The sequence below is a fragment of the Myotis yumanensis genome, unplaced genomic scaffold (genome assembly GCF_028538775.1).
Source record: "Myotis yumanensis isolate MYYU_CA2020_CCGP unplaced genomic scaffold, mMyoYum1.0.hap1 SCAF_1, whole genome shotgun sequence".
Lineage (NCBI taxonomy): Eukaryota > Metazoa > Chordata > Mammalia > Chiroptera > Vespertilionidae > Myotis > Myotis yumanensis.
In genome coordinates this window covers 185,936,979-185,957,064 of record NW_027223752.1, presented here as the reverse complement: position 1 = coordinate 185,957,064, position 20,086 = coordinate 185,936,979, and the positions used below count along the sequence as shown (strand labels likewise).

At 37.5% G+C, this 20,086-nt stretch overlaps 1 protein-coding gene across 2 annotated transcripts in view; it reads right to left on the bottom strand.

The window, feature by feature from the left end:
* Positions 1-498: 498 nt before the first annotated feature.
* HELQ (helicase, POLQ like) overlaps positions 499-20,086 on the bottom strand; it is a 41,672-nt gene continuing 22,084 nt past the window's right edge. The window contains exons 11-18 of one of the 2 annotated variants that reach the window (XM_070393554.1): positions 19,940-20,044; positions 17,585-17,843; positions 14,797-14,954; positions 12,237-12,335; positions 8,877-9,050; positions 6,425-6,538; positions 4,720-4,854; positions 499-685 (exon numbers count right to left, since the gene is read on the bottom strand). In XM_070393554.1, coding sequence (XP_070249655.1) covers positions 593-685; positions 4,720-4,854; positions 6,425-6,538; positions 8,877-9,050; positions 12,237-12,335; positions 14,797-14,954; positions 17,585-17,843; positions 19,940-20,044 — 1,137 coding nt within the window. In that variant the 3' untranslated portion in view covers positions 499-592. Of the gene's footprint in view, positions 686-4,719; positions 4,855-6,115; positions 6,300-6,424; positions 6,539-8,876; positions 9,051-12,236; positions 12,336-14,796; positions 14,955-17,584; positions 17,844-19,939; positions 20,045-20,086 lie in introns of those variants that run through there. The other variant, XR_011468364.1, reaches the window with a different exon arrangement.

Here is a 20,086-nt window from a genome sequence, read left to right as displayed (position 1 = left end):
AAGGGTCCCAGGTTCGATTCCGGCCAAGGGCACATGCCTGGGTTGCAGGCTCGATCCCCAGTAGGGGGTGTGCAGGAGGCAGCCGATCAATGATTCTTGCTCATCATTGATATTTCTCTCTCTCTCCTTCTTCCTTCCTCTCTGAAATCAATAAAGAAATATATATATATTTTTAAAAAAGAGATAATTTTCTATGCACTGGAAATGGAATAAAACAGTTAGGAAATGAAGGTTTTGGAAATCACAGGGAAAATACTGGTATTTCAAATAGTTCAGTTTGATGAAAGAAATGGATAAGAGAATGATGAAAGATCTGGCTACAAAGGTAGGCTGCAGCAATGTTGAGGAAGTTGATTTCATTTTTGAGCACAGAAATAATGTGTAAGTATTGAATAAGATGGGTTATTACTAGAAAGGTTATTGTAATTATGGGTGAGAGATATATCCAAACATCATCCATAGTTCTGAATGTATACTTAAAATGTATCTTTTCATGTATAAATAATAAGGAATCTTTAATAAAACATATATACAAGAAATAATTCATAAAAAGAGAAGTCGTTCATATTTGACAATGCTCATCAGACACACTTCATGCCATTTCAACAGGAGGGAAATCAGCAGGTAATCTCAATAGCTCTTCTACTTCTCCTTGCAAAGCCTCTGCTTTTTCATGCAACAGCATCTACAATAAAAACATCAGGACATGAAACCAAAATATTCAATGCTAGAGAAATGCTACCATTTTTACCACCTGAATCCTTACACATTAGCAATCTAGACATTAAAACTAATATGAGATGGAAAAATGGCCACTTAAGAAAAAGTGATTATAGTAAGTGAAGCTGAAGCATTTAGTTAAAGCCATTTTAGCTGATTGCTCCATTTGGTATACCAAAAATAAAGGAGCTCTAAAACATGATTTGTTTTATTGGAGACTCAGCTACTTAAAAATTAACTTTTAATATATAAAATCTAAGACAATTTTACAAAAATTTAATTAGCTCTTGAAAATGTTATCCTTCATATATGCATTTTATTACTCCTTAAAATTTAGTATGCTATCTTTTAAAAACCTATAACTTTTTCAAAGAAAAATTTTATTCAAGTTCCTAAAATTAATAGTTAACTCCTTGAGTGCCTGGGAGCGCTATCGCGCTCCTCCTGTCTTTCGCCAAAAGTGCCGGGAGCACTATCAAAGCTTCGAAATGGCGTCCAGTTCTAAGTCTGCTTTTATTAGTGATGATGATATTGCTAAATATGTCAACGTAGTAAAGGTTTCTTTAAGTTTTTGAATATGTAACTTCATTTACTTGCGATTCATAATTTTTTTCCTAAACTGCTGTAAAATCAGCAAAAATGCCTTGGCAATTTTAGCATAGTCCCTAGGATATTGGTTGGCACTCAAAGGGTTAATTTTGAAAAAAAACATAATGAGAAAAGAAAGTATTTCTAAACATGGAGCATAGTAGACATAAATGAATATTTGACAAGTAATGACTCTCTTTCTTTTAGAAACCAGAAGTAAAATGTTGGTATTTGTTTTAGCTGGCTTTTGTGTATATGGTAGTGAAGTATTTGTACTACTTCTGTTACAAAGTATTATAATAAAAAGTTTAGCAAAATCACAGAGGGGAAAAAAAGCCATATGATGCAAAGTGAAAGTGAAAAACACACTCCCTACCAATTTGACATACCCATAGCATTACATAGCATTATATATATATATAAAAGACTAAAACGTAATTAGGTAAGCTTTCCAGCAGCTGAGGTAAGGGTGACCATGTGAAATGAATCTCCCAACACATCCTCTAAAAACTATACAGATCAACAAGTAAACCACACAAAACTCTTGTGTCAGCATTACTAGAATACAGAGAACATCATCAGCTTCAAATTACCCATGGTTAAAAAATCCACCAGTTATCAAAAAAACAGCATAATCTCAATATAATCCTAACTAGTTTCCTCATTTCCATCCTTGCTCTTCTATTTGCAACCTCTGACCTACTCCTTTGCTCAAAATCCTGCAAGGAATATCTATTTTTCTCTTTCAAACTGTCTGGAAAGTGAAAGAAGTGGCGGGAACCATAGCATGTCTATAAGGTGGAAACGATGTATTGAGAATGAGACAGAAGTAGGATCCCTGGATACAACACTGATTCCCATAAGAGCTATAAATTGCTTGTGCTTGAATTTGTCTAATAAACTTTTAAAGTTTAAAGTAACTTCTTTTGGCCATTGTTACTACAGCTTCATTTGTATCCCTAATGATATACAGTCTAACTCCACAGTCCTGGCTCTACTACTTACTTAGCTATACTTCCTTGGGTAAATAACTTAATTTCTTCAAATCTCATTTATTTATTCAAATATATATTAAACACCTACTCTAGGTTGAGTACTGTGCTAGCTGCCATTACAATGGAAATGACTATAACTCCATCCCTGCCAATCCCAAGAACTTCTAATCTAATGGAACAAGGTCAGTTTTAGTGTCATCAAATTGAAGGTAACACCTCACAGGACTATTGTAAAGATCAAAGAAAGTAATATAAACAATGTGAGTACCATTAAAAAAAGTAAGATGGAAATTAACTTTTAGCTCATTCTGATCTGTATATAACCATATTGTAACAATGACGTTTTCTAAAAAAGCCAAGCAATTTCAGGCTACAAGAATGCAACTACAGTTAAAATCAGGAGGGGAAAAGCCGAAATTGCTGTGGAATGGCTTTACCCACATTGAACTGGGGGGGTAATGATACATATGATTGCATCAGGCAAAGGGCAACTAGGACAATAGATTATTTAATGCAAATGAAAGAAACAGAAAAGAGAAACCCTTGTAAGCAGTGAGAACTGTTTTTCAATTTGTGAAACACTAATCTACACTAATAAAAGAGAAACATGGTAATTGGCGTACGACCACTACCCTTCCCATTGGCTAATCAGCATATCCTTATGCAAATTAACTGTCAGCCAAGATGGCGGCCGGCAGCCAGGCAGCTGGAAGCGAACATGAGGCTTGCTTGCTCCAGTGATGGCAGACTGCAACGTTCCCCGCCTGACTTGCCGGCCTCTGAGCTACAACTCTAAGAAACTATGTTGCAAATATAGAAGCTAAACAAAACCCCAGAAAAAAGCTTTCAGCCAGCCGGGATCTCAGAACTAGAGTTATACATTGTTTCGATTATAGCAGCGGAAGCCTCAGAGCTAGAGTCAGAGCTAAAGCTGGCCCAGAATAAAAAAAAAAAAGAAAAAGAAAAAAAGGAGAGGTTGGGAGCTTCAGTCAATTGCCAGCCTGAAAGCAGCCCTCAGCTCCTCACCCAGACTGGCCAGGTACCCCAGTGGGGACCCCCACCCTGAAGGGTGTGTGACCAGCTGCAAACAGCCATCATCCCCTCATCCAGGCTGGCCAGGCACCCCAGTGGGGCCCCCCACCCTGATCCAGGACACCCTTCAGGGCAAACCAGCCGGCCCCCACCCGTGCACCAGGCCTCTATCCTATATAGTAAAAGGGTAATATGCCTCCCGGCGCCGGGATCAGCAGAGCCGCGAGGCCTCCTGGCACCGGATCAGCGTGACAGGGGGCAGCACCCAAACCCCCTGATCGCCCTGCGGCTCTGTGTGTGACAGGGTGCGGCACCCCAACCCCCCCCCCCCCAACAGGCCCTGCTCTGTGTGTGACAGGATAGAGCCATAACCTCCCCATTGGCCCTGCCCTGAGTGTGACAGTGGCAGCGCCCCAACCCTCTGATCTGCCCTGCTGTGTGTGTGATAGGGGGCGGTGCCCCAACTCCCCTATCGGCCCTACTCTGTGAGTGACAGGGGGGAGCTCCTCAACCCACTGATTGGCCCTGCTCTGTGCGTCACAGGGGGTGGCACCGCAACCTCCCCATCCACCCTGCCTTGAGTGTGATAGGGGGCGGTGCCCCACTCCCCCAATCAGCCCTACCCTGAGCGTGACTGAGGGTGGCATCGCAACCTCCCAATCCGCCCTGCTCTGTGCTTGACAGGGGGTGGTGCCCCAACTCCCCAATCGGCCCTGCTCTGAGCCCGACCAGGGGCTGCACCTAGGGATTGCGCCTGCCCTCTGCCACCCAGGAGCAGGCCTAAGCCAGCAGGTCGTTATCTCCCAAGGGGTCCCAGACTGTGAGAGGGCACAGGCCGGGCTGAGGGACCCCCCCTTCCCCCCCCCCCCCCCCGAGTGCACAAATTTTTGTGCACCGGGCCTCTAGTATATGAATAAAAGGATAGAATAGTTCCAGATGGTAGTATTACAATGCAATGGTCAACATTTTAAGAAGACAAAATTGAGCCTCATTATAATGGGATGCTTTTTGTTATACTAAGAGTGACCAAAAATAGAACTATGTGAATTTTGAGGTTGTAAGCACTTGTCAATGAAGGTATTCAAAGGTGGGAAGACCAGATGTTGAGAGTGCTGAGGAAAGGACTTCTGTGAAAAGGTTGTAAGGAGGCCAAATTCAATGACTTCTAGGCTTCCTTGTACTTCAGTGAACTCTTGAAACTGTTTTTAAAAGGTCATTTTTCTCTTTATAGCAAGTCTTGTGTCATAACAAATGCACTATTTTTACCCACATATTATGAATTTATACTTTTGTGTCTATTGTTAAATGTGTTTTTTTTTCATGTCTCAGATATAAGGAGATAACACCACAAAACATTATAAAGGTTAAAAAATGGTTTGCTTACCTTTGCTGATGAAACAATTTGCTTGGCCTGGCGTCTTGATAAATGATCAATTGATTTTATTAGCACTTCAGGATTTGCATTAGCTAAGTGTGCTAGACTTTTATAACCTGCATTGTATAACTGTTTTGCCCGACCCTGAAAAATATTACAAAAATCAGTAGGCTCAGAATTTGGAATTTAGAAAAAATAATTAAATGTCTTGTTGAAAGGAACAATTTCACATGATTATATATATATATATCCTATCTAATAAAAGGGTAATATGCAAATTGACCATCACTCCAACACACAAGATGGCCACCCCTATGTGGACACAAGATGGCTGGCAGGGGAGGGCAGTTGTGGGTGATCAGGCAAGCAGGGGAGGGCAGTTGGGAGGGCCCAGGGCTGCAGGGGATGGCAGTTGGGGGGGGGGGGGGGAACCAGGCCCGCAGGGGAGGACAGTTTGGAGGGACCCATGTCTGCAGGGGAGGATAGTTAAGGGTGACCAGGCTGGCAGGGGAGGACAGTTAGGGGCAATCAAGCCATCAGGGGAGCAGTTAGGCATTGATCAAGCTGGCAGGGGAGTAATTAGGGGGTGATCAGGCTAGCAGGCAGAAGTGGTTAGGGGCAATCAGGCAGGCAGGCAGGCAGGCAGGCGAGCAGTTGGGAGCCAGCAGACCAGGATTGGGCCTAAACGGGCAGTCAGATATCCCTCGAGGGGTCCCAGATTGGGGAGGGTGCAGGCTGGGCTGAGGGACACATACCCCCCATGCACAAATTTGATGCACCAGGCCTCTACTATATATATATATATATATATATATATATATATATATATATATATATATATATATATATATATAAAATATACTAAAATAGGACAATATTTCCATATACTAAAATAAATAAAGTAAGAATGAAGAGATAACACATCAGAATCCAGAGGAATTTTATATTAAATTTTGTATTCTATTCAAAGATGTATTTGAATGGTTCTAATGTGACTGCAAGATAGCTTTCTGTGCAGTGTAAGTCATCTGATATGTGTTGCAATGAGCAATGAGAAATCCATTATGGCACTTAGGCTAGGGGCATTATTTCAGACACCAATCAAAATATTCTAGTCTAATATACTTAAAATGTTCTTGCCACCTACTCGGGGGACTACCAGGGAGTGGAGTGGTATGGTGTGGGGTGTGGTGTGGAGTGGTGTGGTGTGGTGTGGTGTGTGTGTGTGCACGTGTGTTTGTGTTCCCAAGCAGTAGAGTTCCTCTAATTCGAGAACTGAATAACAGAGAATAAACTTAAATTAAGGGTTGGTAAAAACAGAAAGCTGAAAAACCAGCTGAGAATACTTTCTTCTCACTCTCTTCAAAACCGTGAATAAGCCTTGTTAGCACCGAGTCACCACTACCTTAAATAAGCACGGAGTCTAAACCGACAGAAGGTAATTCTCCACTAGAGTGGAGGAAGGAAGATGCTAAGGATGAGCACACGTATACTTGGAGAGTGTCATCTTATCCCTTCTGTTATTTTTTTTTTCTCACAGTTGTGCTTCTGAATTAATGGGATTTCTAGGAAGCCACAGCAGCAATTTACTTTGAAAAAAGAAAACAGAAAAAAAAAAAAAAGACTGCCATAAGGATGTTGTTGTCACTTACCCTGTGACAAGACTTCAAATTACTTGAAATCATCTCAACTGGGAAACTGGGAAGCTACTAACCTCTAAAACTCCAGTCACTTCCATGAGAGGGATTAGTTCTGCCTTTACACAGTAGGTCAGTTTCTTGGTAAGTTCTACCAAAAGGGCTTTATAAACCCAAAACTCCTCAAGTTCCTGCAGAACACAAAGAAATATACAGAATTTAAATCTAGTCAGTCATTTCAAAGTTTAGTTTGCATGGTAGGGGGCTCAGAGAGGATGTTCCCTTATGTAAGCTCTGGAACTTGGGTTAAGCCAGAAGTGAACAATAATTCCAAGCAAAATTATTATGAGAACGAATGGCAGAGACTGACAAATTTGACGAAGTGGTCTTGGGATGAGGAAACAACTGAAAAATAAGTCAACAAGAAGAATTCTATTCATTTTTATCAAAATACCAGAAAGTGAACGTATAGTTTTTCTTTCCCAGATGACTGAAAACAACTCCTATTTGTGGGAATTTATCCTAAAGACAAAGTATTAACTGTGGAAGGATTCAAATGCAAGACAATGCTCAGTGCAACAATATTTAAAACAATAAAAATATTGGAAACCATAAGTCAATAACTGTTAAAGCTGTATGGGTAAAAGGGTATTCATTATATTATCTTGTCTTCTTGTACTAGTATATATGCTTGAGGTGTTCTACAATAGTTTCTTTTTTTTTAAGTCTCTAACCTATTGTGAGAATGTGTGATGGATGGAACAGCATTAGTTAGCCACTTTGTGACCACTAGGAAAGTAGTTAATGCACTAAAGATGGAAGAGTAAAAAGAAGAGAAGATAACCTTGAATAAAACTACTGAATCAATCACCCTGGAATTGCCTTAGCTCTAGCTTTCCTGTTACTGAAGACAGTCTTTTTCCTATTGTTTAATCTTTTATGGAGTTTTCTGTTACTTGTAATTAAAAGCCATCATGCCCGGCTAGCATGGCTCAGTGGCTGAGCATCGACCTATGAACCAGGAGGACACAGCTCAATTCCCAGTCAGGGCACATGCCTGGGTTGTTGGCTCAAACCCCAGTTTGGGTGTGCAGGAAGCAGCCGATCGATGATTCTTATCATTGATGTTTCTATTTCTCTCTCCCTCCCTTCCTCTCTGAAATCAATAAAAATATATTTTTTTAAATAATAATAAAAATAAAAGCCATCTTAATTAAAACAATTAGTGTCCTATTTTATATGACTTACATAACTAGTTAAAGAGGAAAAAACATTTTAAAATATTAAAAATACATTCATGAAAGCACAAGTTGTCAGGTAGATTTTTTTTCTAGGCTCAACCATCAAATTATAGTAGCTGTTTTTCAAGTCCAACAATTCTTTTACTTGAACAAATCTACAAGGCTGAAGTCTGTATAGTTCCGATTAAAACAAAGGGATTGAATATTAGGAAAAGCATCTTTAAACACAAAGAACAACAAATACAGAAAACTTAAATAACAACTAGCTTCTTATTACTCATAATTTTTGTCTACTGCTTAGCTAGCATGTGATTAGGGAATGTAAGCTAGTATTAAAAAGATCAGTATACGTAGAAGATATTTAGAAAGATAAATTTACTAAAATAGTTATCATTTAATCCAAAGTCAAGTATTTTAGATTATTTACTCCTTAGTACATATGACAGAATTAATTGCCATACACACATACAGAATATGGAGATTTAAGATAGGGAAAATGAAGTTGATTTTAAGTTTAAAAATAGAACTGATGGGGGGAAATTTTTTTAAAAATTGAGTACAGAAACAAATATGAAAAGGATATTCTGCTATTCAATAATAAAAAATTTAAATGCAGCAAAAATGACATATTATAAATTTGTCAAAAAAAATTGTCTGAGTAGAAAAGTCTGGCAAGCTTTGTTGTGTTATTTAAGGAAATTTTGAAAACTTCTTTCAGTAAAATCTTAAACAAATCCATCCTAAATGCACACAGCCAAAATAAAATTTTCTCCTTGAATTACTTTAGAAAATGGGCATTTGTTGTAGAAACCTAAAGTAGCTGGCTGACACTGGAAGCGAGAATGGTAGATTACTGAGGCAATCTAAGGAATATGGTGCTAAGTAGTTAAAAGTAGCTGTCAGATATTGACAACATGCTAATCAAACATTTCACATGAGTATCATTCATGAGAAGGACACTCAGACAGAATCAACATGAGTGGAGAGATCCATTTTAAGAGTTGATTCCAAACACTTGAAACTATTAACGCTGGTTCTAAAAGTAAGGATAACTATTCTACTTGTTCATTGCATACTTTAGTTGATTTTGTTATTTTTGTATCTTTACCGTAAGTATGTATATAGTATTTCTGTAATAAGCGAATAAAAACAAAAATAAATTTTAAATAAATTCTGACTGCTTTGTAACAGAATAAGTCAATAAGAAAATACTAACTGGTTTATGAGTTTGGTAACAGTTAAAATAAGAAGATGCACAAAGCACCTATCATCTATGTAATGGAATTACCTCACAGAAATGTAACACACAACATGAGAAGGTGGCAGCTGCAGTGAGAAGACTTTGTATATATCCTCGAGGCATATTGAATTTTTCAGACACACTCCAAATGCTGGTCTCTTTGAGCAAGGCATAAAGAACAAAAGACAGGTATAGTCTGTTCACTATGTCCTTGTCCACCATCTAGAAAGACACAACCAAATAAATTAATATACTGAACCTGCTAAAAATGTACATTATATTCAAACTGGACAAAAGGTAAATTGAATGAAATTGTGCTACGGGAGAGCAAGGGTAAGGATAGAATGATTCATAGAAATAAAACTAAGTTCCAACATATGTAACTTAGATTAATTCAAATTATCATTTTTCCAAGTATAAAAAAATATGCCAAATTGTTTCCAATTTAGTTAAACTTCTTTCTATAGGGAGTGTTGAAGGTTGAGTTATGTCCTACCAAGAAAAGATATGCTCAGATCTTAACCCTCGGACCTGTGAAGGTGACTTTACTTGGGAACAGGATATTTTCAGATGTAATTAGTTAAGGATCTTGAGAGGAAATCATCCTGGATGTACAGTGGGCCCTTTAGTTAAAGCAAATTATAGTAGTTTTTTTTTTAAGTTCAACATAGTAAACTACTGTCCTTATAGAAGAGAGGACACAGAGTGACACAGACAAGCAGGCCACGTGAAGATGGAGGCAAACATTGGAGGAATGAGTTTACAAGCCAAGGAAAAACCAAGGATTGCCAGCAACCACTGAAAGCTAGGAGACAGGCAAGATGGTTTCTTCCTCAGAGCCTCCAGAAGGAACCAACCCTGCCAGCATCTTAATTACAAACTTATGGTCCCCTGAACTATGAGAGAATAAACTTCTGTTGTTTTAAGACATCCAGTTTGACTTTGGATGGTGAACACACAATACAATGTACAGATAATGTATAATAGAATTGTACACCTGAAGTGTATATAATTTTATTAACCAATGTCACCTCAATAAATTCAATTAAAAAAAAAAAAAAAGACACCAGCTGTGTGCTAATTTGTGGCAGCAGCCCTAGGAAAATATAGACAGAGAAGGAATTGGGGAGACCTTTTCATTTCCTGTGGTATGTATAGGTTGTATATATGTGTGAATGGGATTACAAATTAGATAAATGCATTTATTTAGATAAATGTTAATAAGCTTATCTACATTGTAAACTAAGAGTAAATATTAGCTTCTATGGTTTCCACATGGACATGATAAGTAAGTAATGTTTCCAAAACTAAAACACTGAAAGAGAAAAATGCTCTCTGAGGTTGACAATTTCTATTCAGTGTACCTGCTTTTGCCTGTGGTGTCTAGTGACTATTTTTTGTGAGTAGTAAAATCAGAGGAGAGAAAAAGGTTGTATTTGAAAGAGAAAAAATAGGTATAAAATCTAAAATTATATCCTCTACTATATTAATAGAATGTTTGAGATGAAAACTTAGACTGACATATTAAAGAATATATGAATTAAGATTCTGCATGTTGATACTGGATCAATCACTTAAAAAGCATTAAGCTAAAAAACATGATAGTCGAATAAAAGTAGGAAAAGATCATTTTTTAATTTTCCAAATTTGGTGCACCTTCATTATTAAAATAGAGTCAATGTAGATTTTGTTCAAAAGGCATTTTCTAAGTCAAGAGAAATTATAAAATTATATTACTAGTCAAGATAAAATGCTTAGCGCCAATTCTAAGCTCTTTTACAAGAAATGTTTAAAGAAAAGGAGGGTGTCTTTTTCAATGTGGAGAAATCAATTTATATTTTAAGTAAAATCATGTTCTCTAGAATTATAAATAATGATACTTTCAAAACATTAAACTAGTAAATAACCCATTTGTAATTAAAATAAATTCACGTCCATACTAGTTTAAATATGCAATTATCAATTGAATACACTTTAGTGGCTGTATTTCTTTTTTTTTTTTTAATGCATTTTTATTGATTTCAGAGAGGAATGGAGAGGGAGAGAGAGATAGAAACATCAATAATGAGAGAGAATCATTGATCGACTGCCTCCTGCATGCCCCACATTAGAGATCAAGCCCGTAACTCGGGCATGTGCCCTGGCCGGGAATCAAACCATGACCTCCTGGTTCATAGGTCAACACTCAACCACTGAAACCATACCGGCCATGCTATTGACTATATTTCATAAAATGTAACGAAAATAAATTTTGGTGCAAGTTTAAAAAGATGTATTATTCTAATAAGATTTTGTAATTGTTTATTATTTGGTAATATGTTCCAAATTAACATGAGTTTTAAAATATAATTTTGTTTTTATTTTATATCATACAGTTGGTTATAAAAAGTTTGATTTAAAAAATGTTTTTATTCAACATTTTGAAGGTCTAAACAACAGAGTCATTTGTAAGGTAAAAGACTTAATCTAAATGTTGTGACAACATGGATACTGAAGTACTATAATATCTACTTGTAATTTCATGATACAGTAGTACACGGGACAGTTGCACCATTCAATTCAAATGAGAATAAACATCATCTTCTGTTTTTCAAAATGAAATCAGTAATATCCAAGTAAATTTAAAAGATATAGGAGGGAATAGTAGTAGATAATTAGGTTTCAATGGAGTTTGGATTATCAAAGAAAATTAAAAACGAATAAAGTGTATATTATGAGGTGGAAAATGATATTAACTTAAAGAATTTTAAAGTATGTTAGCCAAAGAATTATTTCCACTTCTCTTAAAGTTAGTGTAGGCATTATACACTTGCTTCATGCTTGTTGACTGAACTTTAAAGCCCCAAAATATAAAATATCAAACAAATGATATTCAACCTTTTAGAATGTTTTATGTATGTCAAATATTAGACTGGAAGTTCTTTGAGGACAATGAACAACACAATCAACAAAAACCCTAAACCTGTCCTATCTCAGAATCTCTGATAGCAAGTAGAATGCCTAATAAAAGTTTAGAGAAAATATAATTTTCTCTCTTGAATTGAATTTACTTCAGTATTACATAATATCATGAAAACATTATAAATATTTTATAATGTAAGCAGTAAATAGCCTAGGAAAAAATAAATTAATAAGGTTTACCTTTCCCTATGATAATAGCCTTACATGTATGACAAAATATTTTAGAATACAAAGGTACAAAAATAAGCTATCACATCACCAACAAATAGTTTTTTTAAAAAATGCCTAAGTTTCTGCTCCTCAGATGTTTTAAATAATAAAGTGGGAATTTAATTTAGAGAAAAGAAGCGAAACAAAAAGATCAAGTCAACAAGGGAGATAATACAACAGCATTAATTTTGTTAAATGAACTTAGTTATTTAGGAAGGAAAAAAAAGATTATGGTACCTTCTTGATAGCTTGACCTGATGCCTTCTTCCCAATATAGTTTTCAGAGACTCCGACAAGAGCAACCACATTTTGTTCTGCTGGACTGAGCTGGTTAAACTACATAAATAAATAAAAAAATAGAGTCATTATATAGGAAAATCTAATTGTACCTTTAAAAAATGCCATTTGAACCAAATCCAGTATTTTCTATGATATCACATTTTCTTGTTTTTAAGGATATGAAAAAGCAACACATTTTATGTACAAATACTACAAACTTAAAAATATGAAAATATAGCATATTTTAAATATATTTTTATTGATTTCAGTGAGGAAGGGAGAGAGAGAGACAGAAACATCAATGATGAGAAAGAATCACAGATCGGCTGCCTCCTACACTCCCCTCCCGACTGGGGATAGAGCCCAGAACCCAGGAATATGTCCTTGACTGGAATTGAACCTGGGACCCTTCAGTCCACAGGCCGACGCTCTATCCACTGAACCAAACTGGCCAGGGCTATAGCATATTTTTGTAGAATTATTTAAAGTCATGGTCACAAGTACTGTGTAATATTGGAAGGGTGGTTAGGAGAAGAGGGAAAGCTTTTGAAAGTAACTGCCTTATATACTACTGGCTAAGAAAACTTACAGGAATAATTTTAAAATATGACATTAAAAAGAAAGTTAATTTCTTGCAATTAAAAGCCACATACCACTTCTGCCTAAAATGTGTTCATGCATCCATCGTGTTTACAATAAAATCATAATAGTTTGTACTCTGCCACTTGCTTTTGTAATAAATAGAGCCAGGTCCACCTTTCCATAAAACTGATATTCGTTCTCAGTTATCAATAGTACTGGGTCTGATATATCATGCTTGGCTCTGACAGAGCTTTCAGGTAACTAAACTCTCAATCATCAGAGATGGTCTTCATGGTTTCCTTTAGATTCCAGACATCTATATATATAATCTATATATATAAAAGGTTAATATGCTAAGTGTCCATCTGACAGGTAGCGATGACGTGCACTGACCACCAGGAGGCAGTCGCTCAACACAGAAGCTGCTGTGACACACACTGGCCATTTACAGATAAATGGCACCACAGACCTGGCACCCAGAAAGCAACACTCAGCTTCCCCCAAGTGGACACAGGCCCCACCAGCACCCCAGAACGACAGCCCACCAAATCGCAGCCAATGCTGCTGAGACCCGATGGTGCAAAATGTGGCCCACAGCCCAGGCCAGTCTGGAAATGGTGGCTGTGGGTGCCAGGTAATGACGTCTCATAGCAACGCCAGGCTTCCTCTCCCTAGCAACTAGCCTCCTTGCAGTTTCTTCAGCCACATGACTTGCTTTATAGCCAGGTACAAACATTTTACACTTTAACCAAATGTCTGTGAAGTGTTTTCCCATGCCTCATCTCATTTGATCCTCATGGAAGTCCTGGAGTAGGTAGATAGGAGACTCAGTGGAATCCTATTTTCTTTTCATTAGCCGGAAAACGGAGTTGGGGTTTTTTTGTGGTTTTTTTCTTAGATTCTTTTTTTTTTTTTTTTTAACATATTTTGATTTCAGAGAGGAAGGAAGAGGGAGAGAGAGATAGAAACATCAATGATGAGAGAGAATCATTGATTGGCTGCCTCCTGCATGCCCCCCACTGGGGATCGAGTCCACAACCCGGGCATGTGCCCTTGACTGGAATCAAACCTGGGACCCTTCAGTCCGCAGGTTGATGCTCCATCCACCGAGCCAAACTGGCTAGGGTGGAAAACGGAGTTTTAGAAAGCTTAAAAACTTGACCCAACTGAAAAGAAGAAATGGTGGACCTTGAAACTGACTTTAGGTTTTCTCACTGCACAGAATATAGTCAAACACTGCTGCAGTTAAATATTTTATCCTTTGTTCTCCCTGTGTAATCTACAATAATAATCTACTGCGTGTTGATATTTACTGCTGTGTTGCTGACAATTACCTGAAAGAGAAGTTGGGGTGCTTCACTGGCCAGGAAAAAGTTTAGCTAAATCAGAAAGCAGGTCTAATTAAGCAAGTTTATTCTATATCTATAAAAGGGTAAGTTAACTTGGGCATGCACGATACATATAAAGCTCTTGCTGACACCAATCGCACGCGTGTGTTTTGATCTGTCATTGTTGATTGTGAATTTGGTTGACACTTCTATTATAAAGGGCGAACAGTGATATTAAAATATTTATTCTAATTAATCTCCTTTCAATGTGCACAAATTCATGCACCGGGCCACTAGTTATAAAATAAAATGGTGTAGTCAATAAGTCAGAACAGTAACTATCTTTGGGGAAATGGAAGCAGGGATGATACTTTTTCTTTTTCCACACCTTTATTTTTTTGATAATGACATGTTTATATTTAACAGAAAAGTAATGTTTAAGTTAAACAAACCAAAAATGCTATTGTCATATTACTATTTTAAAAAATGAAAAGAACTAAAGGCCCAATTTCAAACATATTTTTAATAGAAAAAGTGAACTACTTGATAAAAATCATATCATCATTAATAGACTAAGTAGCCTATACTGAAGAATCTTTTATGCTCACCTGTTTGAAGTATATCATCCAATCAGGGTCACACTGAGAAGCCATATCGTAGGGAGTGGTTAGGTAAATTAGATGGAGAAGGCTTTCAAGCACAAGGCCTTCAAGACCTTTCTGCAAATCTCTGTACAGAATGTCACAATAAGCCAAATCTATAGTTCCTAAAAGATACAAGTATTTCATCTTTCTTAATTACCAAAGGGGGAAAGAGGTGATTTTAAAAAAAGTCTTGTTTAGAAGTTACCTAAATATAGCAAACAGTATTCAAAATCTCCTATTATGTACTGTAGCATGGCTATTTTGGAGGTCATTTTGATAGTATCTATCAACATTTAGTAAGTATATATTTTCTGACCCAACTACTCTATTTTTGGGAATCTAACCCAAAACATTTCTACATATACCCCAAAATACATGACTATAGATGTCCATGCAACCTTGTTTATAATTGAAAAAACTCAGAAACTGTGCAAATGTTCATTAATAGGGGAATGGATAAACAAATTAAGGCCTTCATACTATAGACTAGAGGCCCGGTGCACAAAAATTTGTGCACTCGGCGGGGGGGTCCCCCAGCCCGGCCTGTGCCCTCTCGCAGTCTGGGACCCCTCGGGAGATAACAACCTGTTGGCTTAGGCCTGCTCCAGGGTGGCAGAGGGCATGCCCAATCCCTAGGTGCAGCCCCTGGTCAGGCTCAGAGCAGGGCTGATTGGGGAGTTGGGGCGCAGCCCCCTGTCATGCACAGAGCAGGGCGGATCAGGAAGTTGCGATGCCACCCTCAGTCACGCTCAGGGTAGGGCCGATTGGGGGGTTGGGGCACCGCCCCCTGTCACACTCAAGGCAGGGTCGATGGGGAGGTTGCGTCACCACCCCGTCATGCACAGAGCAGGGCAGATCAGGGGGTTGGGGTGCTGCACCGTGTCACTCACAGAGCAGGGCCAATCAGGGGTTGGAGTGCTGCACCCTGTCACACACAGAGCAGGGCCCGTGGTGGGGGGCTTGGGGCACCACACCCGGTCACACACAGAGCCGCAGGGCGATCAGGTGATTGGGGAGCTCCCCCCTATCAGGCACAGAGCAGGGCTGATCAGGGGGTTGGGGTGCCTTCCCCTGTCACACACAGAGCTGCAGGGCGATCGGGGGTTTGGGTGCTGCCCCCTGTCATGCTGATCCCGGTGCCGGGAGGCATATTACCCTTTTACTATATAGAATAGAGGCCTGGTGCACGGGTGGGGGCTGGCTGGTTTGCCCTGAAGGGTGTCCTGGATCAGGGTGGGGGTCCCCACTGGGGTGCCTGGCCAGGCTGGCTGAGGGGCTGAGGGCTGTTTTCTGGCTGACGGGTGACTGAAGCTCCCAACCGCTCCTTTTTTTCTTTTTTTTTTTTTATTCTGGGCCAGCTTTAGCTCTGAGGCCTCGCTGCTGAAAACATTGATACAATGTTGCAGTCAGGCTGGCTGAAGCCCGGCTGACTGAAAGCCGGTTTCTGGGGTTTTGTTTAGCTTCTATATTTGCAACATAGTTGATTAGAGTTGCAGCTGAGAGGCCGGCAAGTCAGGCGGGGAACGTTGGAGTCTGCCATCACTGGAGCAAGCAAGTCTCTCTGTTCGCTTCAGTGCATGGCTGCCGGCCGCCATCTTGGCTGGCAGTTAATTTGCATAAGGATATGCTGATTAGCCAATGGGAAGGGTAGCGGTCGTATGCCAATTACCATGTTTCTCTTTTATTAGTGTAGATGTCTAAAGTAGTAAAAGAAAAAAGGTAAATTTAAAGGGATTAACTTGTTAAGATATTCATGATAGCCCTGGCTGGTTGGCTCAACTGGTTGGAACATGGTCCTGCACACCAGAAGGTGGCAGGTTAGATTGCTGGTCAGGGCACACACCTAGGTTGCAGGGTTCGATTCCTGGTCAGTCGGGAGGCATATGGGAGGCAACCGATCGATGTTTTTCCCTCTCTCTCCACCCCATTCTTCTCTCTCTACGTGTCCTTGGATGAGAACGTGTCCTTGGGTGAGAACAATGACAAAAAGATGTGCATGATATTTTATAAGAAAAGCAAGCTGCTAAAACATACCCTATGATTCCATTAAAAAAATAAACTATGTGCATATACATGTATGCATGTGTGTATATATAAGTATATACATACAGACATATATAAATGCACATAGATATATGCATAAATATACATAAAAATATTTGCAATTGTTAACTGAGGCAGCCCCTGGGAGAGTGGAAATGGGACAGGAATACGGGATTTTCCTTTACATAATTTGATTCCTAAAGATTATTTTTAATAACAGACATGTATTATTTTTCATTAAGTAAATTATGAAGTGGATATTAAGAAAGAATCTATCCACTGTCATGCAACAGTCTCTAAGATAATATATATTATTTAAAAACAAAAATTTAAACAAATCTTTAACCTGTATATATCTGTGTATTATGCATTGAAATGAAATATACAGGAACTGTTTGAAAAGCTATACACCAAATTGTTATTCTTGGTAGGATATTAATATTTGTGTGATTGCTGGGGGAGGGAAGTGTGAAGAAGTGATGAACACCTTTTTCTCTATATACTTCTGCAGTATTCTAAGTTACTTGTAATTTAAAATTTTTTTCAACTTTTTAAAGTTTATAAGATTAATGTTATTAATATGAAATTACAAATCTAATTTAAAGTAACAGAATGTCTACTTTTTCCAATGCATTTCCTCAGATTTTGGTAAAGTAAGATTTAAAAAAAAATTTATTTTAGGTAAAATAAAATTCAGGTAAACTATTACCTTTAAAAGAAGCTCGTCCCAACTTTGTGATATGAAAACTATACTGGAACCATTCTTCGGACTTATAACAAGCATCTTTTTGTGTAAGTACGTTTTCTGTCAAAATGGTGTCTTTTTGTAGGAGTCCTTTTTCTGTCAGGTATCTAAGTGATTCAACAGTTATTTCCAAGAGACTTTTTTCTTTCAACAAAATCTTTTGCTGAACACCAAAAAGTGTACCACTCATAAAGTGATATATGTCACCAAGATGTGTTGCAATCTGAAACAATTCAAGACAACATTGGAGCATTTTCCTTAATTCAAGACATCATTTTGAATATACTCTAATTAAGATGATAATTCATTTCTATACCTCAAAGATATTTAAATAAAAAATTAGTATAATATCTACATAGTTGCATATATAAAGGTAATTTTATAATGGCATTTTAAAATTAACAAGAGAAAACATTTTAAGGAAGAAGACAGTTATCATATTCAAACTTGTTATGAAAACATCTATACACACACACACACACACACACACACACACGCCCTCTTAGGTCTTTTTGAATAATTTTTCACAGTATCTCCAAAGCTGTGATCTGTTTATTCCTCAACCAATAATCACTAATTCCCACTCTGCCTTCTTCAGAAATCCTCCCATTACTCCTTTTCAGCCACCTGTGAAAACAATCTAAAAATTGTATTTAAAAAGAAATAAAAAAACACATGGAAAATACAAGTGAAAGTCTCTACTGAAACAAGATCAGGCAATATTTTCCCTGTATATTACCTAAAAAGAAATACAGTTTCCCACCTCTTTTTGTCTCATTTCTATCTTCTTTTCCTGCCTTTTTCTCTCTCCTCCTTTTATTCACTATTTAAAACTTTTAATGGCAATCATCAGTAATACTTAACCCTTCATTTGTTAATTAGTTGTAGAGTTGATTCTGAATTAGAATAATTTTATATTAGGCAATTTCAATGATATCAGTATGTTATACTAAAATATAGTCAGTCAATAAGCATATTTCTCACAATTCTGATAATATTTCAAATGGAAAACTTTAGTTATTTCATATTAAACCAATATAAGGAATAAAAAAACATATTATAGAGCACTGACATTTTTTATCCCTTCTTCTCTTAATATAGTCTTCAATTAGGCTAAAATTACACTTTTAAGATATTCTATTCTAGAACTGATACTCAGTGTGTAGATTATCACGGACTTAGTTTCTATACTGTTTTCTACTTGGTTAATTACAGTTAACACTGGGGGTTAAAAAAATAACATTTACTTGATCCTTCTAGCTACCACCATGTTCACTTTCTACCCCTCTGTGAAAAACTTTTAGACATAGTGATTTAAACCCACGGGGATAGCCTCTGCCTCTGGCCTCCATAGCCTCTCAAAGCTGGATTCTCCACTATTGCTGCAACCTGGAAGTTCAACCATACCCAATTCCAAAGTCAATCCATTAATGAATTCAAGCATTTACTGACTCACAACCACATGCCAGGCACTGTGTTAGGCACTGAGACTCAGTGACATGAAAATAAATGTGGACACTGCTTTCACAGGGCTTACATTCCAGTGGGTACAGTGTGTGGTTCCATGAAGTATACAGCAGACTGACTGGATTCAGTGGAACAGGGAGGCTTTCCTGAGGAAGCGATCGGTTAAGTGAAAATCTGAAGGCTGGGTGGGAGTTAACTAGACAAAGTTGTGGGTCACTACAGACTGCATGAAAGGTTAAGAGCACTGGTTTTGTATTTAGATAAAGCTGAATTCAAAACTTGACTTTGCCACTTTGTGGCAGAGTAACATTGGGCACAAAGTTAACATTTCCTTAAGAATAATTCTAAAAAGGAAGTTTAACTCAAGAGTAAACCTAAAAAAGAGAGAGCTAATTTCTATTCTGAGTAAAAGAGTATTTTCCTGTCATGCCTTTTTTTTAAAGTGTTTTTTTAATTTTCTACCTAATAAAGGCTATAGTTATCTCATAAATGTTTAAAATACCTAGAATGATCACAGGACTATAGGTGAACCTTACTCTTAAAAAGGGCAGAAATGCTGGATTATCCCATATCAGGACCCATTTCTTCACAGCAATTTGTGTATCCATAGTATCCACAAAACTCTAATATTTATAACTGATGCCCAGTTATGATGTTGATTTCTCATATTTCTTATAACTCAAAGATTAAAAATGCACATATAAATCCAGATTCAGATCTATCAGGTCACAGACTGTTCTTTTCAACATCAAATTAAAGTTAACATTTTTTTCATACTTTACAATTTTCATAACTATTTAACCTCTATTATCTTAGGTAACAGTAAAAAGATTTTAAAATATTAAAATATACCTTCAAACCAATCAATGAGAGAAACAACGTTTGGATTCCCTTGGTGAATTCTTGAACAAGATGGCTGTAACAGTTTTCTAATGGTCTGCTTATTAACTCCAATGCCTATAAAAGTTAAAGCAGTATTAAGTTTTGTGTTATTATAAA